This window comes from Chrysemys picta, chromosome 2 (assembly GCF_011386835.1).
Source record: "Chrysemys picta bellii isolate R12L10 chromosome 2, ASM1138683v2, whole genome shotgun sequence".
Lineage (NCBI taxonomy): Eukaryota > Metazoa > Chordata > Testudines > Emydidae > Chrysemys > Chrysemys picta.
The window spans coordinates 266,519,844-266,544,020 of record NC_088792.1 but is presented as its reverse complement, the minus strand read 5'-3'; the positions used below and the strand labels follow the sequence as shown (position 1 = coordinate 266,544,020).

General features: G+C 37.2%; 1 protein-coding gene across 3 annotated transcripts in view; it reads left to right on the top strand.

Annotated features, from left to right (window-relative positions):
- Nucleotides 1-21,881, top strand: part of TAF2 (TATA-box binding protein associated factor 2) — a 90,399-nt gene extending 68,518 nt beyond the window's left edge. For all 3 annotated transcript variants that reach the window (XM_065586068.1, XM_065586067.1, XM_005303376.4), the window contains 4 exons: nucleotides 2,026-2,255; nucleotides 4,971-5,123; nucleotides 5,509-5,614; nucleotides 19,328-21,881. In XM_065586068.1, the coding sequence (XP_065442140.1) occupies nucleotides 2,026-2,255; nucleotides 4,971-5,123; nucleotides 5,509-5,614; nucleotides 19,328-19,593 (755 nt within the window). In that variant the 3' untranslated portion in view covers nucleotides 19,594-21,881. The remainder of the gene's footprint in view (nucleotides 1-2,025; nucleotides 2,256-4,970; nucleotides 5,124-5,508; nucleotides 5,615-19,327) is intronic.
- The last annotated feature ends 2,296 nt before the right edge of the window (nucleotides 21,882-24,177 follow it).

Genomic DNA, 24,177 nt, shown 5'->3' with positions numbered 1-24,177 from the left:
ACAGTTCTGCCGACCTACTCTGTGAAAGTGGGACTGATGCTGAATATTGATGATCTTTTATTGAATATTAAATGGCCAGATCGTTTATAAAGAAAAAATAAGTATAGTTCATATCTCAGCAGCAGCGTATTTTCTTGTTCGGTTTGAATGTTAGATCTGTCCAGATTTCATTGCTCCCCCCGTCACCAGCCAATTGTTCATGCAACTCTCATCAGAAAAGAGGTGCCTGAAACTGCATAAATATATAAAACTAAGTCTATTCCAAACACTGTTCGCTCCCATGGTACTTGTAATCCACAAGAATACATCTTGTAATTTTCCCTCTGCAAGGTCTTGCTCAGCCAAATCAACATGGCAGTTGGCTCATCCTTGTCTTGTTTACCAATTTAATTTCTATTCCTGCTAGGGAACAATAAGTTTGATGAACTTGTAATCAGTCAAGTGCTGGCCGGAGTTAGCACCAAAACCATTGTACTTACAACATTGTGCCAGATGTTAGATGTTTTTTGCTTTGGGTGGTGCCAAATGTGCTTTTACCATTAGTGTGTGATGATGTCAATGCAACGTGGAGTTCTTAATCATTTCATTTTTCATAAAAGCATTTTTAGTGTATTAAAACATTTTCTTAAATTTAATTACAAATCAGAATATTGGATTCTAGTTGAAACATACTAGATGGTAGTCACCTTAATTGCTCCTTTTGAAGTATGTCAGTGACATTTCCAGAGCGTGTGCAGCAGTTATACCCCAGTCATGATTGGGGTTCCTCTTCTGCTAAATGTTATATAAAACAGAGGAAAACATGGTTCCTACCCTAAAGATGTCATGTCATGTTTTCAGTCATGTCTCTTTCTCACAGATTTAGAACTATGGTTGTCTTGGACCATAATGCTTCACTAGTAACTGGAGTCTGTTGCTGTTGTATGGATGCAAGAATGACTGACAGACAGAAGTAACAACTCATTTTACTTATGATTACAGACTGCATCTCAGTCCCTTGCCTAGAGCTGACCTCCTACATGATGGTATTCAGTAACATACATTATTTTTAAAAAGAGTATATGTAGGCTTGAGAGACAAGGTGAGTGAGGTAATCTTTTTTACTGAACCAACTTCTGTTGGTGAGTGAGACAAGTTCTTCTTCAGCTCTGGATGGCTCGAAAGCTTGTCTCTCTCACAAAGAGAAATTGATCCAGTAAAAGATCAATTTCTCACCCACCTTGTTTCTCTAATTTCCTGGGACTGACACAGCTACAGCTACATTGCATATGTGTAGACTTATAACAAAGGCAAGATAATAATGATCATACAGTACAGGAGACAAGACAGGGTAGAAACATCATGACTCTTGAGTGTATAGCAAAACTGAATTGCCAGGATTTTATTGATTTGTACTACAGAATATGTGATTGGTTGAAGCTAGTTTCTGGTGTGGCAATGATTGCTGCTGTTTAAGATTCTTGCTTAGTTTTCCAATTTTACAGCTTCCCCAGACTGCTAGTTGTGCTGGATTTTATAGTTTTGTGATGTAGACAGTTAGAGAATAGGTTGAAGCAATAAAATTCAGTTTATTTTTCATGTAACTCATTTTCACATCCAGACTTGTTGAGGTGAAAGGCTAGTTTGTCAATGTGTTGTTCCACTTACCTGCTAATTGTCTTTGAAAGTAAAATCTAAAATGAGATGTTAAATATGAAAACTAGTGGCATGTGTATTTTTTATTAACATTATTTAGCTTTGTTGTGATATAGCACCCAAAGATTCCCGTTGTGATTGGGGTCCTGTTGTGGTAAGCATTGTACAGAACATAGAGGAAGACATGCTCCCAGCCTCAAACAGCTTACAGTCTTAAAAGCAAACATAACAAGTGAGTGTAACAAATAATAGGAGGGAAGGAGGAAGGATGAGGACAGCATAGGCTAAAAATGTGCACAGCGTGATGGTTCCAAATCATTTGAACTTTTTTTTTTTTTTTTTTTAAAGATTATCTCTACATTTTAACACTTGCTTCTCCTTGATTTTTAGGTACTTCACATGACTGGAGGCTCCGATGTGGTGCTGTGGACCTGTACTTCACGCTTTTTGGCCTCAGTAGACCTTCTTGTTTGCCATTACCAGAGCTTGGACTGGTCCTTAATCTGAAAGAAAAGAAAGCTGTACTTAATCCTACCATCATCCCTGAGTCAGTGGCAAACAGTCAGGAACCCATGAACAATCCTAACAATCATGGACAACTGATAGGATTCCAAAGCACTGTAAGCACTGACCATCTGCACATGCCTCCCCCACCCTGCTTTGAATACTTCTGTTGGCTCCCAATTGTACTGTGTAATGAATTCAAACTTCTTGTCTGAACTTCCAAGACTTAACCCTCTGACCTTTTTGCTCTGTGTTACTCTCAAGTCTTCCAATATAGTGCCAGCCTTAATACCCTCTGTCTCTTTCTCTCATTCCACCTTTGTGCCTTTTCCCTAATGTGTGGAATGACCTTCCAGCTAGTTTCCCGAGCCCACACTCACTCCTCATTTGTATCCATTCTAAAACGTAACGGTTTCTGTATCGTTTACAAGAAGTAAGCTTTATTCACACAGAACCTGTGTGGTATAAAGATTTTTATCAGCATGAAAATGGGATATATTGAGATTTTTTTTTTATATTTCCATCTAGAAACCAAGTGCCTTAGTTCCCATGAGTCCAACTCATGGCTCCAAGAGACTCATAGAAGCATCTAAAAATGTCAGATTTAAAATCTGATATTGTTTGCCTTTCAATTGTGTGGTCACACTGGGAAGCTAGAAAAATCCTCTTCCCAATGGTATGAAGATCCCATTTCTAGGCCTTTGAGGATGCTGGATGTTGGATTTTAAAGTCATGTATTTTTTAATATAAAAACTGCCACTAGTTCAGAACTAAATCTTGCCTAAAGTGGTCCTTGGGCAGATGTAATTATGGAGGGAAAAGTCAACATTTAATAGAGAAAGAGGAAACTATTTTTCTGACAGGTTAATTTTTTAAAAAAATCAACTGTTATAAGAGTAAGTGCTAGTGAGAGAACTTAGTAGGTGGAAGGTAACTCACTGGTCATGTATAAAATTTGATTGTAAGCAGTTTGGGATAGGAACCTGTTCTTTTACTCCCTCTGAAGCATATAACACACTTAGGAGTAAAAATAACATATACATTCAAAGTAATGGGAAATAAATACAGAATTTTTTCTCACTAAAAAGTCCATCTTTTCTCTAGTCCTTATCTTTAGAGTAAGAGTTGTGCTCAAAGCTTTTAGAAAATAAAAATATAAGTGCAGAAATTCAGTGTTAATGTGTGGCTCATCAGAGATTCTTTGAATTGCCTCTGAAAGTTATCAACATTTGTGCAACACTTAACTTATTCATGTATAACTAGTTTCTGTCCTCAGATGTGCATCATGAATGTCCTTATTTATAAACGTCTCTGTAACATTTTTTGCTTGTATCTGAGCACCTGACAGCAACTCATAGGTAGATAGCTATGTGTATGTAAAGGCAGATGAGGCCATTAGCTTGTAATATACTTGGAAGCAGTATACTCTGAAGAATGTGTGAGCAAACAACATCATTTCGCTATATCTGTTGTTTGTGAAACTTGCTTAAATATGTGTCTTTGTTATTAGATGTGCTTACAGCACACACAATACCTTGATTTCTGGGTGTTTATGCGTTTTCCTGCTTTAAGAATCTAGATAACCTCTTTTCAGTTCCCAGAACATGGCTGTGTTCATTTTCAAAAAACTATCACCCTAAACTGATGCTAATTTAGTTTTCCTTGTGAAATTCAAACAGAATAATACTGTACGGAAGTTGGATAGCACCTCAGGCAAACTTTCTTCCAGAATGTTTCACAGACTTAAATAGTGTTAGGAGTAATAATAGAACATGAAATGAAGAGGCCTGACCAAGGATAAAAATATATTTTTGTGAAGTAAAAAGAATTTCTGATAGATGCTATAGCATATCTAGGTTGACTAGATTGTCTTTTGAGGTTGCATGTTCTGTGAGCATGAGTTTGAGAATGAGAATTGTTAAATTATTGTTCTGGAATCTGCTGTGGGAGGAGGTAAGTTTCAAAGGCTGAAGTTTTAATTCTAGAAAGCATGCATTTATAGCCACGTGATTGGTGTGGGACACCCTTGATTCCGAAGTGGTACACCACCTTAGTATAGTAGTAGATGCTTCTAATGGTTTGGAGAAAAGGCTATGGTAGGCCTTACTTTTGTCTAGGTTTTAAAAAGGGCTAGTGTCTGTTTCTGTAAGTATGTTTGTCTTTTCCTGTATTTTATTTTGTTTTCTCATTGTACTTTGGAAAGCCTTTCTCCTTTTTAATGCCTATAACTATGTAGTTTGTAACTCATTAGACTTACACATTTATTTTCATGTTCCTCTTACCTTTATTTTGGTTAATCTAAGCAATAATTTTCAAAGGGGTCTTACACACCTCCTTTTTGGAGAAAAGCTAGTATGACATCTAAAAGGAAATCAAGGGCATAACCGTTATATTTGACTTTTATTCAACAAAATTAGTGTTAAATTTTAAATATAACCTCTGAAGATTAATCTAAATCCCTTGTTTAGATCAGAAACTATGATAATTTTCAACTGAGATTTGAAATGAGGAGAATTAGTGAGGCAGATATATATAGAAAGGCTTTTCAGGAGCTGCCGAGATTTGTTGCACACCAACAGTACCATGATTGTGAGAAGGGACAGAAGAGAGGCCAGTTCTAGATATGCAGAGGGAGCAAGGATTGAAGTAAAGAGAAAGTATGTTTGTAGGAGAGGTTGGCACAAGTCCATGAAAGGCTTTAGGGAATATTTTTTGCCTCAACTACAGGGAAGATTCTGTTCAACTCAAGTGTGTTTTCAGCCATTATGTCACTTTTAGATTTAAATATGCTTTTACTGTCTTCTAATTTTAATCTTTAAATGCTGCTTCAGGAGGATGATCATCTTGTTAAAGAAACAGCATCCAGCGTTTCTGTTCATCAGCAAGGGGTGAAGAGGAAGGCTGATATGCCACTTGGATCCCCATTGGAGCCAGGGCAGATACCGGAGAAGAATGAAGACAGTAAAGTCAAACTAAAAATCAGAGTAAGAAAATGGCAATTCAACTTTAACATATTTAGTATAACAGTAGAGTCTTTTGCTGAGTTTTCTAACAGCTGTAGCCTAACAAAAGGCATGCTGTGCATATGTGTAAGGTAGTTGTTGTGATTACTTTGGCAAAATTATCTCCCATCAGATTCTTTATTGGCTGGCAGGGAGTGAAGCTGCCAATTAATGTTCTAAATGTACATGCTGTTTCCACTGTAAATTAGAAAGAAGGATAATGAGCAAGACTTCTATATTATATATTCCTTCATTTTTGTTCATTATCAGTGATAAAAAATTTGCTTCCTTTCCCAGAAAAATAAGACCTGTTAGAGTTATTTATTAATATTATCTTATTTTTACATATTTCTTGCTGGTGTTTTAGTTCTCAAATTCTCAGGAAGAGGAGGAAATTGATATGGACACTGTTCATGATAGTCAAGCTTTTATCTACCATCATTTGAATATGTTGGAGAGACCATCAACACCAGGTATGAATAGGTTAATTTGCAGATCACAGATAGTATATGAGTCTCAACCAGTGAAAGTGTTCTTCTTCTGCAGCTTTTTCCCCCCTGAATGCACTTTAGTAAATGTTTGAGTGTTGATGAAAAGCAAGTGTAGAATGGTTTCTGTGAGTCTTATATGTCATTAGGTATTCAAGAATAGTTCATATAAATATATATTACTGTGTTCTGGTTGTATATTTTTGATACATTTCTTAGTAAGGAAATATGTTATGCTTTAGAAAAAAAATGCAAATTAAAATAATAAAATAAACCGAAGCCAGAAAAACAAAGTTAGGGAGAAGAAAAATAGACCCAGGCAGTGATTTGGGAAAGTTGGTTTCTGACTGTATTAGGTTACAAAAAACATTTTTAAATAGAAGAGAACAATAAAGCAGAAGCAAATCTATTCTAGTACCAAATGCATAGTGTGGCCAATCTGAATAAGTTATAACTGGATTAATTCTAGTAATAAAGACACTCAAACTGGCCTCAGAGATACTTATTTCAGAGTAGCAGCCGTGTTAGTCTGTATCCGCAAAAAGAACAGGAGTACTTGTGGCACCTTAGAGACTAACAAATTTATTAGAGCATAAGCTTTCGTGGACTACAGCCCACTTCTTCGGATGCATATAGAATGGAACATATATTGAGGAGATATATATACACATATACAGAGAGCATGAACAGGTGGGAGTTGTCTTACCAACTCTGAGAGGCCAATTAAGTAAGTGGGGAAAAAAAACTTTTGAAGTGATAATCAAGATAGCCCAGTACAGACAGTTTGATAAGAAGTGTGAGAATACTTACAAGGGGAGATAGATTCAATGTTTGTAATGGCTCAGCCATTCCCAGTCCTTATTCAATCCTAAATTGACTGGGCTATCTTGATTATCACTTCAAAAGTTTTTTTCAGTTTCTTAATTGGCCTCTCAGAGTTGGTAAGACAACTCCCACCTGTTCATGCTCTCTGTATGTGTGTATATATATCTCCTCAATATATGTTCCATTCTATATGCATCCGAAGAAGTGGGCTGTAGCCCACGAAAGCTTATGCTCTAATAAATTTGTTAGTCTCTAAGGTGCCACAAGTACTCCTGTTCTTTTTTTAGAGATACTTATGACTGTTTTAAACTTGAAAAGTTTCCATCTGTGACTATCTTTTTGTTTCCTGTCCTTTAGACAATTATCTTGTCGAGTTCTGTTACTCCTCTTCTCTGGATTTTTACCTCTAAGTATTATTCTTAGATATTTCTTGAAAACCTTAAGCAAAGTTCCCTACTAAACTTCCCTACTCTGTTATTAACAGAGAGAAATTCAGTAACAGGCCAACACTAGTTAATCTTTGATTTCTCATTCTCTAGCATGTCCCATAAATAATTACCAATATTTTTTCCATAACTTGCTGAACTCTGAAAGGTGATTTGCAATGTTTTACCTTTTAAAGTATAGTATATAGAAGGGCGGTAAGCATATAAGTGCAAGAGCAGTGTCATGGCTAGTCATAAAATGTGTAGGACTGGAAGGGACCTCTAGTCAGGGCTATGTAATAACTAGACCATTCCTGACAGGTGTTTGTCTAACCTGTTCTTAAAAACCTCCAATGATGGAGATTCCACAGCCTCCCTAGGCAATTTATTCCAGTGCTTAACTACCCTGACAGTTAGGAAGCGTTTTCTAATGTCAAACCTAAACCGACCTCACTGCAATTTAAGCCCATTGCTTCTTGTCCTGTTCTCAGAGGTTAACAAGAACAGTTTTCACCCTCCTCCTTTTTAACAACTTTTTATAGACTTGACAACTGTTATCTTGTCCTCCCTCAGTCTTTTCTTCTCCACACTAAACAAACTCATTTTTTTCAGTCTTTCCTCAGAGGTCATGTTTTCTAGACCTTTAATCATTTTTATTGTTCTCCTCTGGACTTTCTCCAATTTGTCCACATCTTTCCTGAAATGTAGCATCCGGAACTGGACACAGTACTCCATCTGAGGCCTTATCAGTGTGAAGTAGGTGGAAGAATTACTTCTCATGTTTTGCTTACAACACTCCTGCTAATACATCTGTGATGGGGTGTACCAGGCCCTTTGAGGCCCCCTGCTGGAGGCCTTGCAGTCCTACCACACCCCGCCCCAGGAAAGGAGCAATAAAGGTGGGTCCTCAAGGCCTACACTCCCACTTGATATGCTCTTCCATCTTGAGTGTGAACCACTGACAACTGCTCTCTGGGAACAGTTTTCAAACCAGTTATGCACCCACCTTATAATAGCTCCATCTCAGCTATATTTCCCTAGTTTGTTTATGAGAAGATCATATGAGACATATCAAAAGCCTTACTAAAGTCAAGATATTCCATGTCTGCCACTTCCCCCCATCCACAAGGCTTGTTATCTTGTCAAAAAAAGCTATTCGATTGGTTTGACACTATTTGATCTTGACAAATCCATGTTGACTGTTACTTATCTCTTATTATCTTCTAGGTGTTTTCAAATTGATTGCTTGATTATTTGCTCCATTATCTTTCTGGTTACTGAAGTTAAGCTGACTGGTCCGCAGTTCCCAGGGTTGTCCTTATTCCCCTTTTTATAGACTGACACTATCCATCCCTCCTTTTCTGCTGTTATCACAAAGCATGGTGCATGCTGGGGATGTCAGCTACCACCGATACTCATTAGCATAAGAAGCTGATCTGTTGAGTGTTAGTATTTATAACTTCTATGTGATGTTTTGCAATGTTTCATTTTTTATTATTTTACTTACTATGGGGTATAAAGTCATAAACAAGAAACTTTGCAAAACTGTGCCAAATTGTTCACAAATGGGACTTACGGGACTCTCCGTCAGCCAGCTCCATGCTCTAATGTTGTTCCATATTAAGTATGCTGAGGTTCAGAATGAGAGTGTTCTGAATCAGAGTAGAATGGGGGCCAGTTGGCCACTACTTATATAGATCTATAACGGACAGAAATGTTAATCTGAGATTATGTGCTGAATGACGCATTTACCCCTGCTATGTATATATGTAGCACAGATGAAATACACTTCGTTTCTTAGGTCACTGAGAAATCAGACGTTATCTTTGCCTCTGAAAGTGCATGGAACTCACTTAAAAGCCTTTGAAAATCAGTGTATTTTGAGAGACAAGGTGGGTGAGGAGTATCAGAGGGGTAGCCATGTTAGTCTGAATCTGTAAAAAGCAACAGAGGTCCTGTGGCACCTTTAAGACTAACAGAAGTATTGGGAGCATAAGCTTTCGTGGGTAAGAACCTCAAGGTGGGTGAGGATTACCTAACTCACTTTGTATCTCTAATATCGTGTGACCAACGCAGCTACAACTACACTGCATACAATACTGTATTTTGAGACAGTTTGATCTTAGCATATTTTTTCTTGTTTTCTCTTCCTTGATTTATACTGCTATTTATACTGCCAGGGACAGTTTTATTAAAAATATTCTTTGCTTTTAAAACTTCACCTTTTTCTTCTTTTTGGTACAAATAGAGAAATATGAAATTCAGGTGAGCAATAAGGGCAGATGAGCTCAAATAATAAACAAGTGAGGAAAAATCATACCATATCTAAATAGAATTGCTTTCAAATGCAGTTTTCTCAGTTTTCCAGAGATATCAATGAGTCTTTACAGCCAAGATTTTCAGGGGACTTTCAGAATGATTTGAATTATTGCAGGACTGGCACAGAGTAAGCATACTTCAACCGTTGATGGTGTTGAAGTGGCTTTTGATGGAGGTGATAAAATAGAGCATCTTATTAGTAGATATCAGGGCTCTCGTGTCATCTCCAAACCAAGGTACCCTGAAAAAATAGTGAAGTCTTAGTCCATACACAGCCTCTCCTCTCAGAGCTGTGGGTCAGACTCACATCAGCTCTTACAAAACGTTAGGGAATTAGCCAAACACAGTTCTAGCTTTGTAAATAGCAGCTGGAAAGAGAGTTCATGCTGGCTTTGAATGCTGCCATATCTATTTGTGAGTAATATTCAGCATGCTTTTTGATTGATTTCCCCACAGGATAATAAATTGGACTCAAACACAAATTTCTCCATCTTACTGTGTCTTACAGAAAACCATGTAAATTTGATTTTCTTTATTATATTACTGTTTTACAAGCTTTCTGTTGTATCCTTTTACCCATAAAGGTGGCCCTACGAGGTCAGGGTTGAGACCCACACCCAGGATAGTAAAGGGAGGCTTGCTGGTTTTTCTGTGAAAAAATAGGATTTCAGTGTTTAATGCTGTAATTAATTACAGCACCTTTCATAGTTCAGCTTCACTTGGAAAATGTTTTCAAACATATGTTAAAAATGCCCTACATACAATAATGAATTTCTTTTATGCTGTTCAAACCATGAATGCTTCTATGCATCTTACAAAAAATAATTAAACCCAGAAAATTCAAGTATGTGAAGTATCTTTTAAACTTGCTGTTGTGTTAATTATAGTTCTTCCCTAAGTACAGCAGCTTTGAGAGAATCAACAGAAGCCTTTTTTGAGCATCTGAAGCCATTCAAGATCAGATTTCTAATATGAAAAACAGAATTTTTATTTGCTATTAAATCATCAAGAACGGTGGCAATGTTCCACCGTCAGTCTTAAAAGATCACAAAAATTTCAAGACTTTGCACTCTTTCTTTCAAATATAAACACCAGCCTTCATGTCACATTTAAGACTGCAAAGTGACTAATACACTATATTGCACAGATGAATTTGGTGAAACGGGTTTATTCCATGTGGAAAAGTGTCCTTTGTATTAGGTAGTCCTTTCAATCGGATTAGCTTTTATATCAGACAAGTTTAAAATAGAATCTGTTTACTTTCATATTTCACTTCTCTTAAAGTGTAGTCATACTCTAAAATCAGACACTGTAAAAATTGAATCACAGGATTGCACATTTGTGTCAATGATTCCAGACTAATTTTTTTTCACTTTACTTATAAACTGAAGTAAATAAGTTTATAAGTAAAACACTTTTTTCCCCCTAAATGTGACCCCTGTGCATTCAGTCTGGGTTCAGCTTTTCTGGCTCAGCACATCATCACCCATAATAATTAGAACTTTAGTTAACCATCCTTTTCACAATGAACAATAGTATGCAGTTCAGTTTCTCTTAGTTGTATTGACTCTGCAGAAATAAAAAGTAAATAAGCAGATGAGACTCTGAAAGCATATAAGGAGCATATCTGTTGAGTTAACAAGATGTAATTTCTATGTACTGGTAGTTACTCTCCTGACATCACTGGACTTTAAGTTGGTGTAGCAATTATTAGAAAAGGCATACCCTGTTGGAAAAACGTCATAAGTTCTATTGACTCCCTCACTTCTCCAGAATAATAAAAATGGCCACTCTGCTGTTCTTGTAGACCACTGTTTTCCTATCCAGTGGCCCACATAAGTTCTACCTGCAGGCTATGTGATAGAAACCTAGTCACCAGATTACATTTGGTGATCTTGAACGTTCATTTATATTTTTCCCCATTCTCGTTTATCACCAGTATAACAGTTCAAAACATGGTTCATTTAGCTAGAAAGTGAAAAGTTGCTGGAATTATTTGAAACTTGTGACAATGAATGGAGCAAATATTGCCTCAAAGTATAGAAGGAAAATATTTTAGCTATATTTTTAAATAATGCATTTATGACAAATTTCTGCACCGTTACAAATTGTCTATTGAAGATCAGTTTGATGTACAAATTCAACATAACATGGCTGCATGTGTACAGACACCATGGTTATCAGTGGAAATTCAACCTGGGACCTGTATCAAGAGTACAAATCCCTGCTACTTGAGCAAAATGAATTCACTCAGGGCTTGCCTTAACAGTATGTTAGTGCACACCAACTGGGGCGTAAATTCTAGTGGGTGGGCGCCAGCGTGTCACACGCTTACTGATTTGTGTGGACCCTACTGGCATGCACTAACAGTTCCTTAGAGCATGTTGATATAGCCTGTGCTATGTTAAGGTGCACTAGAGAACTTTAGTGTACACTAGCAGTGTACACACAATACACTGGTGTGCACAAGAACTTACACCCCAGTTGGTGTGCACTAACACACCATGTAGACAGACCAGCCCTCAGTCAGCTGTGAGTAAATAGCATGCTGTTATAGTCACAAGGATCAGCCACTAGAGGGAGACAGGATCACCTGCACTATACCAATGTACTTAACAATGCAGGTAGAAATGTGCAGTAATGCTTGTTTCTCAGAACATGATAGCAGCATTCACAGAAGCTTGTTTTTGCTTAGCCTTTTTAAGCTGGAAACATTTTCTGTAATTGTTGTGGTAGACTAGCTTTAATACATATTAGCTAAGTATGTAGTATGCATGGGATAATTTTATTATCTAAAATATGCTTGTTTCCAATCTGGTGGCTTTTAAGTTTTGAGATTCTGTTGGAGCCACTGAAGACTGAAATAGCATAATGTATATTGAGCTAATATCCATTCTGTCCTTCATGAACAATGGCATTTCCAGGTACTATAACAATAACATAAACATTGAGATAAAAGTCACAATATGACTAAGACATTCATCTGTGGTCTTACAGGGAGTCACAAATGCATTGTGCCAGGAAAACATATACAGATCTCATATTCTGTTGCAACTGCTAATTTCACTGAGAGAATGATTTATTGTTCTAGGGTAATTAGAGGGGACTGGTCGGGCTTTTAGACTGACTAACTATTGTCCACATAGGTCCTCAAGGACTCTGGACCCACTTGGCTTATTGAAAGAAATATGGCTCATTATCTTTTTATAAATTTTAATAAAGCTATTAAACAAAATATAAACAAAAATCAAGAAAACATATTACCAAACCTAAACTATTGTTAATAATACTAAACTAAAATTAAAGAAATACAACTTAAATGGAGATAAAATTACCAAATTACTATCAATATTGGTTTGGAAATAAATCATCAAATTAATTAAATCACCAAATGAATACAACAAATAATGCTTATAATATTCTAAGACAGGCTCTAAGGATGTGGCTGTCTGTTTGGTTATAAATCCCAACTAAAGAATTTTACCAGTTCAGTCAAATACTGAAACCGAATGATCTAATGTCTGAACCACAATTTTACAGTCAATTACAAAGCTTCCTCCTTAGATTTCAATTCTTGTCTGATGAGTAACCCTTTTCATCCCGCTCCTGTGCAGAGAAATTACAATACAGGCCTTAAAAGAGCCCTTTGATAAGCAGAAGTTTGACAACTCTTGTTTGACAGTTCACAGCTGCCAGCTTTGAATTCTTAGGACCCCTTGAAGACGCTTTATTTAATGAGTATTTTATGAGGCTTTGTTTTATGGCATGGAGAAACTTGGGGAACTCTCTTTCTGATGTCTTTCTTGTGTGGACTTTATGGGTGATGCTACACAGTTGCACACATACAACCACACCCTAAATTTATAGAATAAAAGGGTTGGGACATATTCCAGCTAATACAAACAAAAGACAAGAATGAAAATGGAAGAACACGAAAACAGGGGAATTATGAACTCTACAGCTTTTGTGGTCTTCTCGCCTCGTATGAAATAGGAGCTGGAACTGTGGTTGAGGAACCAGATAGTGATATTGCTGACACAGCACTTCTTGTTAGTGGGTTTTCTTCAGGTGCAGGGAGAGACTGTCCAAAGTCTGGCATAGCTTTTTTGTTGATGACTTGAGTGATCAGTTTCAGGATTCTGGAAGGTCAGTCTTCTCTCAGGTGGCTCATTGACCCAGAAGGCTTCTTGGCCCCACCCTTGATTCTTATGGTTTTGAGCATTGCTCACTCTGCCTTGCAGTGCCGCCTTCCAAAGCATTCAGAAAAATCAGTTGCTAATTAGATCATCTTCAGCAAACATCAAACGGGAAAAGTCTCACTTAAGCCAGCAAGTTTAAAAAGTCTGCAGTTCTCCCCAAAATATAAAAATACAGAACAGGAGACTACTTTTGAGGAAGTTGACATGGCCTTTTCTGGGTGTAGAGGTCTCTTGAGATGTATTATGTCACCAGTTTACAAAATTTCAGCACAAAGTAAAATAAAAATTTATTTAAATAACCCTAGCAACCTATCAGCCCCTCAACATTCATCCATCAGGAAAATTAAAAATAAGTTGGACAGCTTATAACTAGATGTTGTAATTATTTCGCAAACAAGACAATTTAGTAATCTGTATATTTAGGAGCTAGGACATAAGACAAACAGCTTGTTTCTGAAAGTTTTCATTTTGATGGAAAAAAGATTAAAGCTTATCAAAATAAAGCTTACCCATGTAAAATAAATATTCAAGTTTAAAATGAAGTCTGTATTCCCATCTGTGCTACTTCTCTTGCATCATATCTCTGCAGTCTTTGTAACATTCTGTTTGACTAAGTAGGTGTTCTAGAAGAACAACAAGGAGTCTGGTGGCAGCTTAAAGACTAACAGATTTATTTGGGCATAAGCTTTCGTGGGTAAAAACCTCAATTCTTCAGATGCTTATGCCCAAATAAATCTGTTAGTCTTTAAGGTGCCACCAGACTCCTTGTTGTTTTTGTAGATACAGACTAACACGGCTACCCCCTGATACTTGACACCATGCTAGGTGTTCTAGGAGTCTCATCTCATTTGGCAATTTCATCTAATTCTGCACACCTACCCAACTAGCTGGAACAGAGAAAAGCTAATAATTATGTTGGAATCTGCACATCCAGAACAAAGGAAGATGCCAAGTGGATTCTGAATTTGTATATTCTGCTTCAAGGAATGCTAGTAACCACTTCAGAAGTGAATTCATGAGCTCTCCCGCTCGTTACTGTTTTTTGCTATTATGTGGGAAACACAGGTTCAGATTCTTATTCCATGAAAGAAGAAATTGCATGGTCTCCCTGCAGCAATCCCCCTTTGACCAATGTAGAAATGAAATTGATGGCCTTAGAAAGAATTATTATTTAGCCCTCCTCACCCAGATTGGCAGGTCGCTAATACAGGCCTTCTGTAAGCGTTAATCATAGGGAATCCTGGGGATGAAAAGGTGATCTCTTTGTGCAACATTGATTTTTGTCTAGGGAGGGTCAATGCCTAACGTAGGTGTAGTCCTTCTAATCACTCACAAAAGTCCATTTTACAGATGTCTTACTTCAATCACCTGGGCAGGCTTCTTATGACACATTTATGATGCCTGTATTGACTTCAAAGCACTCTTTGGCAGTATCAAATATCATGTCTTTTGGGGAGTTGGTGCTGTTGGAATATTTGAAAAACATCTGTTGTCAATGAAGCAGCTGTGTGAAGGAAGTGAATGTTGTCAGATTCAAGGACTGCGGCACAAACTGGCTCAGTTTTGAATATATTTAAAGAACAGTATATGAAAGGATTTGAGCTAGTCTAATCAGCTTTGATTTCCTTTTTTATATCACAATATACAAAGCTTTGGTGCAATCTGTGCCGTCTGTGTTTATTTCTATAGGAATAATATTCCCCAGTTGTTTTTGCTGATTGCATTGTGATCATATTTGGGGTTCCCTTAAGTTGTTGGCAGATAAAACCATGAATATATAGGATTTTGGGTCAACTGAAGAAGGAAAAAATTAGTGATGCCATTGATTTTGAAGTCTAATACTTAGATAGTCAGTTCAGTGATCAGTTTAATGAAGGTCATTTTGTCTTAGTGTTTTCTAGACTTTTGAAAGATGAGCCCCTTTCTCTGGAAAATGAAGCCAATCGTTCACTACCATGTGGTTTTAAAGGCATACAAGTTTTAATATATACTGTGATAGACCCAGACCAGTTGGGAACAGCAGAGTAGCAGAAGGGGGATATACTGGCCACTGGATAAGTAGTTTTCTGTTCCTTGAGTGACCAGAGCAGGAGCTGCTCCAGACTAATAGACCACCTGACTCCAATTAACCTGCTAAGAGTCAGGTGAGGCAGTTAAGCACCTGTCTCTAATTAAGGTCCCTCTGATGCTATAAAAGAGCACACTCCAGTCAAGCCAGGAGAGAGGAAGTGTGTGTGAGGAACTGGGAGCAAGAGGTGTGCAAGAAGCTGAGAGTGAGTAGGCGTACTGCTGGAGGACTGAGAAGTATAAGCGTTATCAGACATCAGGAGGAAGGTCCGGTGGTGAGGACAAAGAAGGTGTTGGGAGGAGGCCATGGGGAAGTAGCCCAGGGAGTTGTAGGTGTCGTGCAACTGTACCAGGAGGCACTCTAAACAGCTGCAGTCCACAGGGCCCTGGGCTGGAACCCGGAGTAGAGGGCGGGCCCGGGTTCCCCCCATACCTCCCAACTCCTGATCAAACACAGGATGAATTGACCTGGACTATAGCCTCTACCAGAGGGGAAGGTCTCTTGACTGTTTCCTGACCCACAGGGTGAATCTGTCAAGCGAGCAAATCCGCCAATAAGCGCAGGACCCACCAAGGTAAAGGAGGAACTTTGTCACAATACATTTTCTGTTCCTCCTTGGTTAGTCCTTAATTCTTCCTCTGCCCCTAAGGGGCACAACCCATACTTTGGAAAATGCTGGTGTAGATCTTTTTTTACGTGCTCTGAAGAGCAGTGATACAGTTAACAATGTTGATATTTCAAGTATCACTGACATCTGTGTTAACATCACTGAAATAAATGTCAGTTCACACTTCAGGGCTATTGTTATAGGATAGGCTCTTTGCAAACTCAGATATTTGTTTCTGCGTTGATTTTACTGGCTTCATGTTTTGAAGGCTTTCTTTGCAATCATAAGAGCTTGAAACCTACTATTTTGAAATAAAAACAAACTCAGAAGAATAAGACAGAGACCTGAGCATGCTGCACCTTTCAGCTAGTCTTTCAGCTTCTCTCATAGGGGAGCACTGACCTATCATTCAGGGACATTTACCATTGGCTTATCAGTATTAACATACTACCTCCGGTACTTGCTTTGTTCCCTTCCCCTTCCACATTTGGAAGATTCAGAAGTATGCTTTGGCATCAGAGAAACTTTGTATGTTGTGCCATCTAGCCCTCTGAAATGCAGCATGCAGTATTAGAGGTGAGCCAGAAACAAAATCCTGGATCTGAAAATCTCTCTCCCCTACAAGTTAGTCGGAGCTGAAGTCTATAGATTGGGCTCATCTGATACCCTCTTTATTTTAGTGTGTACTGTGATAATAGAATTGTTCATATGAATAACCTTTTACATACATGATATACTTTGCCACTGTAACATGCAAATAAAATATTTATATACAACATTGTGTGCATGTAAAGTATTTGTGCACTGAAGGCAATGGAAACAAAAACGTAATCTTCTTTACCCGTGTTTCATGAACTAATTGGGACTGAGCAATTTTATAAAGTTTTTGATTTTATGAATTCAATATCTCAAAATGGCAGTAGATATGGTGCATAAGTTGCAGTATGATGCGCCATTTTCTTTTTGTCCTTCAAACCACTGTAAAGTGATTATTCTAATGCACTGAAGGCATCAGCATGTGAAGGGATGCCACTGTTGTTACATGATTCAACCACCTCCTGCTGGTTGGGAAATCTGGTTCATTTAACTCGTTGTTCATAACATTGGTGTTCTGCTATATTCTAATATCTTGAGCAGACGTGTTCATTTTTCATTGTGCTAAGGTTCATAGGTTCACTAAACGGGTATTTCAGCATGCTTGCAGCTTGGGGGCAGAAACCATGGTTTTTCTAGATGCCTAAAAAGTAGCTAGAATTTAAAGGAATGGGTTCAGGAAGTGGAAGTAGATTCAGAGGGGAGGTCTTTTGAGAGATTTAAGATTATTAGAAATAAAGAATTGTTACAGGTAGAGTCATGAAGCAGTCTCTTATATTTTTGCAGTAAACTTGCAAGTGGCCTACAGATTTGGATTACACCTGTCCAGGGTAGAGTAAAAAGTGATGTGGCTAATATGCATTAAAGTCAACAATTGATGTCTTAGTTAGCATGTGCATGTCATGTATATACCATAATAGAGTTAATAGTACATCAGAAATTAAAGTCGCTTTGAATTGTGATGTTAAATGGTGTTATTTGATAACAAATATAGTAAAGCATATATTATTCTGCTGAGTTCAGGACTAAATTTTGTAAAATGTTCATAGAATTTAAGCCCAGAGGGACCACTGTGGTCATCTGATCTGACATCCTGAATAGCATAAGCAATTTAATTTCACCCAGTAATTCCTGCATCAAGCCCATATCTAGGGGTTGAGCTAGACCATGCTTTTTAGACAGGCATCCAGTCTTCAGGTAATGGAGAATCAAATCATAACCCTTGGTAAATTGTTCTAATGGTTAATTATCCACCCTTACTGTTAAGAATTTGCACCTTATTCCTAGCCTGCATGTAAGCTTCAGCTTCCAGACATTGGGGGGAGGGATAGCTCAGTGGTTTGAGCATTGGCCTGCTAAACCCAGGGTTGTGAGTTCAGTCCTTGAGGGGGCCACTTAGGGATCTGGGGCAAAATCAGTACTTGATCCTGCTAGTGAAGGCAGGGGGCTGGACTCAATGACCTTTCAAGGTCCCTTCCAGTTCTAGGAGATAGGATATTATTATTATTATTATTATTCATTAGATTTTATGGGCTTTTTTCTGCTAGATTAAAGAACACTATATTATCTGTAATCTTCTCTCATGTAAGTACTTATAGGTGGTGATCAAATCACCTCTTAATCTTTTCTTGGATATACTAAATAGATTGAGCTTTTTTTAAGTTTTTCTCTATGATTGTCAGTTATATTGAGAGAAAATACAAAGTTGGTTCCTGAAATGTTTTGACTTCTAAGAAAACTGGAGTACCAAGACAGAGGCAGTTGCACTGAGTTTTGCCTTTGCAGTGAATAGAGAGCAAATCATGGTTCCCTGGGAAGACCAATCTGCAATATTTCTCCAATTCTGTAAAATGCTACAGATAAAAGAAAAATTCAGAATATAGAACAGACTTGTTGTGTTGATGAAATAGGCCTATATCTACTTGGAGGTCTTATTCCTGTATTGCTTAAATACGTAAAATCCTGATGTTTAAAGAATATTGGTATCCTATTAGTATAATTTGGATTTCTGTTTATTTAAGATGACAAACTTTGAATGTCTGTATTATTCAGAAGAGCGAGGAAATGCTTGAATGTTAAATATTTTGAAAAATCAGCTTATTTCCACAGTTCAGCATCAAAAAATTCATGTTTGTATACAGAACCTAATGTTTGACATCAGCCTGTACAGGAAATTTAACTTCTTAATAGTACCAATCGTTGGTTTGATTATTGTTGTCCATTATCTATTGTTATATCCAGAATGTTTCACACGCACCCTAGTTGTTCACTGCATACATTTTATTAAGTTTTTGAACTTTTATGTTGGAAAATTGGTGTCTTGAAATTGGTATGTTTGCAGTTCCTTAGCTGTATAGTCACTAGTCATCTGGGATAAATTTATACCATTTGAAGCAGGGAGTAGCACATCCCACCTACACTGCTAAGAATCAAGTCTACAATATGGAAACTGTCAGTGTGCTTATAGGCTTGTCTAGGAATACCAGAAGGTAATGGCACCAGTGTACTAATAGAGTCTGTATTAGAATACTAAATATGATGGGAGGCATGAGAGTGTAAATACTAACTTATATTTCAGCAACAGCTTTTTTTATGTTAAATTATGAGTTAATAATTTATCACAATGTAAAAATTGAAATTCCAATTGTATCTTTGTCTTAGGTAAAGAACAGTCTTCACTAGAGCTGAACATGCTTCCAGTGCCAGCAGCTCCACTCTCTGTGTTCAGCAAAGAATCCAATTCCTCAAAACACAGTGATCATCACCACCACCACCACCATGAGCACAAGAAAAAGAAGAAAAAGCATAAACATAAGCATAAGCATAAACATAAACATGACAGCAAAGAAAAAGAGAAGGAGCCCTTCACTTTCTCCAACAGCCCAGCCAGTGGACGGTCAATTCGCTCTCCATCACTTTCGGACTGAAGTGAGCACTTCTAGAACTCAACCCAGAGCATTCACAGAGCATTTAGAAGGATGTATATAACTATAGCCTCTATCTTTTTCTATGAAAATAGGAAAGCATGAGTTGCCTTAGCAATTCAGAAGCTGTGTCACAATCCAAATTTGAAACATTCTATTTGTATATTCAGTAGCTGAACTGAATTGGATTCAAAAAAATATTTTATGGTTCTGAGTCAGTTTCTTTTTCCCTGTTCTTTCTCCCCACCTCCCACTCATTTTCCCTTTTAAACAAAGAAAACAGCTCTTTATATAAGGACCCCATGTCTACTGGCAACCCCCTGAACATCATGCTGTCCATGTGTACTGCCAGACTCAATTATGTTTTATGCCTTTGATGAATGTTATGAGGCAAAGTATGTTTTAAACAGAAGCCAACTGCCAGACCTCTGATGAAGCACTGTTTCCAAGACAGTATTGTATAACCAAGCATAGACCTCCTGAGAAGACAAAGGCTTTCCCATAATCTTCTTCAGTTGAGCTATTTCTTGATTTAACCATTGCAGTGTAATGTCAGAGTTTTAAAAATAGTACATAGAATATTTGCCTTTTTCAGATACTAAACTCTTAAAGTTCCAAGCTTCTTTTAAGCTGCAGATTTTTATTATGGACACGACCCTTCGAATATAATCGCATTCTGCAATTATGTTTCCGTAATTTTAGCAGAAAAACTTAATGCATGTTTTGCCCTTAATCAGGCTTTTAAAATACAATAAAATTTGTAAATTATTTTGGCAAAGGCAGTTTTTTCATTAAGTGTGATGAAATTGGAAAAAATGACTTTTGCTGAAATGAAAAACATTTTGGAAATCTGTATACATTAAAAAATATACTCCTGTTAAAGTGAATTTACTTGGAAGTATTCTACAATGTCAGTTCATGAATCTACAGGAAAATCTATATTACTGCATTAACCTAAGTCTGAGACTTTAAAAGGTGAGTGAATTCAGATGCCTCTAGCTGTGATTTATGCAGTTTGGTTATGCCAATTCACCCAGCCAATATTTTGTTTTAAAACTTCAGTTTTTAAAATTTTTGGCAATACAAGTAAAAACATCACTGCTTCTTTTTATATTTTCTCCTTATTTGTGCATAGAGGTAGGGGTTTTTTTGTTTGTTTTTATTTTCATGTACCAGTTTACTACTGTTGGGTGGATTTTGCATCTTATTCAGCTTTCTGTTATAAAATGGTTGTATTTAGGTTAAATATTATATTTTCAAATGTTTTTGTTAAAGGACTCCTGAGAGAATGAATGATGCTACATCTAGGAAAAAAGTGTTCAAAAGCGCCCAAGACGGATTTTTTTTTTTAAACCAGTCTGTTTCCCCCCTACCTCTCCTGCCCAATAAACACTTTTATATGAAATACCTGCTGTTGGATCTTGTCATATTTTTGGTGTGTACCATTGAACAGAAACAAATTATCTGCATTCTATAGGAAAACAGTGCATCAAGAAGCAGGGGGTAAGAGAAGAAAAAGCAGACAGTCCTTAATGTGGGTTTACTTAGATTATTCTGTTGCTTTTAGGCCTTACCTATGAGACTTTCAAATTATATTGCTGTTACAGGCTTTGGAGAGCTGGTGTTGTAAACATCAATATATGAAAAGGGATATGTTTATTTATATTGCCACTAGCATTGAGGAACCCTAAGCAAAGACCAGATCCCCAAAAATCTTATAATATTGGTTAATGATATGACACAGCTGGCAGCAGGAAAAAAAACAGGTGAGGTGGGGAAGGAAGGACAAGGTAACAGTAATACAAGCATGATTTGTACAGTTTAACATAACACCTAGCCACTGTCGACTGATATTCTGCTGGCATCATGAATTAAGAAGGAGAGATTTTGAAGTGGCTTGATGGAATTTTTCAGATGGTTTTTCCACAGGTTAAGAGTTGACCCACAAAGTGGAAAGGTATTTGTGGGATTGTGATTACATTTAAGGGAAGCAGCACTCTAGTGATATGAGCACAGAGTTGAGGGTCAATAGACCTGGGTTCTAATCCCAGTTGTGACATATTTATCCGTTTGAGTCTGATTAAATTGTTTAACATCTATGTGTTTGTTTTCCCTTCTTTAAAATTAAATTGTGGTTGCTCCCCAAATGTGTTAGACACTGTATGCAGACATAGAAAGTCACAGTCCTTGCTCCCAAGAGTTTGCAATTTTGTAATTTATAACTATTCAGTGTTCAACTGTTTTGAAGTTTTCTCCTTCAACATTAAAAACTGAATGTGTAGTTATTCAGTGCAATGCCTGGTTGTTGGATTATTTATCTCCTGTAAATTCAAATCTTACAGGTTACCTGCAATGCATACAGTTCATTTTGTACAGTCTGGTTCTGATATTCAAAGTTGTAAACTGTCCTAATCCATAGGGCTCTGCTACCTGGGCCATATGGGAAAATGCTTGACTTGGTAGGTTTGCATTTGCTCAAGCACTGTGAAAATGTGCGTGTGTGCATGTTGCATATATATGTATATAAATATATATGTATACATGTTTGTGTCTGTCTCTTACGTGTGTAATATATACATGAACATGAGAGACCGTGTGTGTGTGTGTGTGTGCACGCACATAAACACAGCGAGAGCAAAGACTACACAATTCATTTCAATGTCTGATGCTAAGATAGTTGTTACCTTTTCTGTCTGTCCTGTGGTTGTGGGGAAGGGATTCCATAAAGCAAGCTCTTCTCTGAACTCTTGCACAAGACTTGATTCTTGTCTCTGTATAGCAAATTCGTATCCAAGCCCATAAAATACTCCAAGGTAAACTTCTAAGATTAATATTGACAACAACAGTAAACCATCTTACATTATCTAGCTCAGGGGTCGGCAACCTTTCAGAAGTGGTGTGCCAAGTCTTCATTTATTCACTCTAATTTAAGGTTTCGCGTGCCAGTAATACATTTAAACGCTTTTAGAAGGTCTCTTTCTATAAGTCTAGAATATATAACTAAACTATTGTTGTATGTAAAGTAAATAAGGTTTTTAAAATGTTTAAGAAGCTTCATTTAAAATTAAATTAAAATGCAGAGCCCCCCGGGCCAGGACCCAGGCAGTGTGAGTACCACTGAAAATCAGCTCGCGTGCTGCCTTCGGCACGCATGCCATAGGTTGCCTACCTCTGGTCTAGCTCCTTAGGGCATAAGACTACAATATTGTAATGACTACTTACATTTATTTCATATTCATAAAAAAGTCATAGGTTATTTTATGTGACCTGTACATGAAGGCACTTAAGTCCTATCAGTATTTCCATAATTTCTTTAACACGGTTTATCCACTCAAAGTAAGAACGTGAACATTGTTTACACAATATTAGACATCACATATAACCCTTAAAATACTGAAGGTGAATATTAATGATTTGAATACGATTTTAAACTAAGTTATATACTGTTGTCTCATTCAGAATTTAAAACCACAATAATGATTTTTCATTCATAATAACCATGGACACTTAATATACATTTTGTATTCTTATAAGGTCCTCTGATATCCTCAATAAGTGTCAAGATATTATTTAAATAAATTGTTCTTACATTGTTTGTCTTTGGCATAAAACTATGACATATTAGAAGTCTATATTGATATACACAAGTGAGCCAGAAATCAATTTTAGAAAAAACTTTGCATTAATGTATTACTGTGACCTCAGCTGGCTCCCCGGTCACTCAGTTAGAGGGAACTGCAAAGAATGGGGCAGACAGTCCCCAAAGCTGGTGAATTTCCAATACTTAGATTTTCCAAACCAGCACACAACAGCTTCCATACTTTATAAGCCAACAACACAGTTCCCTTAAAGTAACCGAGCCTCAGGCCTCCACCTAGACACCCATGTTAGATAGGATGAGGATTAATGAAAATCGTATTCATCATATAAAAAAGGTTCTACCAATCCCAAAGGATTGGAAACATTACCTCCTAGGTTAATGAATATTCCAGACCTCTCCCAAATACACCCTTACAGCCAATTCTTATTAACTAAATTAAAATTTATTAAAAAAGAAAAATGAGAGAATTGGTTAAAAGAGCAGTATACATACAGACATGAGTCAATCTTGAGATTCAGATTCATAGCAGAGATGGTGAGCTTTGTAGATGCAAAGAGTTCTTTCAGAAACAGTTCAAAGGTTATAGTCCAATGTTTCCATTCAGGGCGGTCCAGTCAGAACTGGGATCTCAGTCCTTGTGGCTTAGGCTTCCCCTGCATGAAACCTCAAGCAGATCTGAGATGACAGGATCAAGACTCAAGAGTCTGTTATACAATTCCAGGCCTCCTTTGACAGGGCGGAGTCCTTAGGCCAACAATAGGCATTCAGGGTGACTTTGAAGTAGGTCTATTTCTTGAGCTCTCTGTCACATGGGATGCACAGTTGCTTTAAATATTCAAAAACAGAAGCCTAAATTTGGGCTGCTAAGTGCATCCTTGGGCACTTGCCTAACTTCAAAAGTGCTGAGCACCCAACTCCTCCCATTAACCTCAGTTTTAAGGCCAAGATTTTTCAAAATAGAAACTTTTTTGATTTATATAGCACCT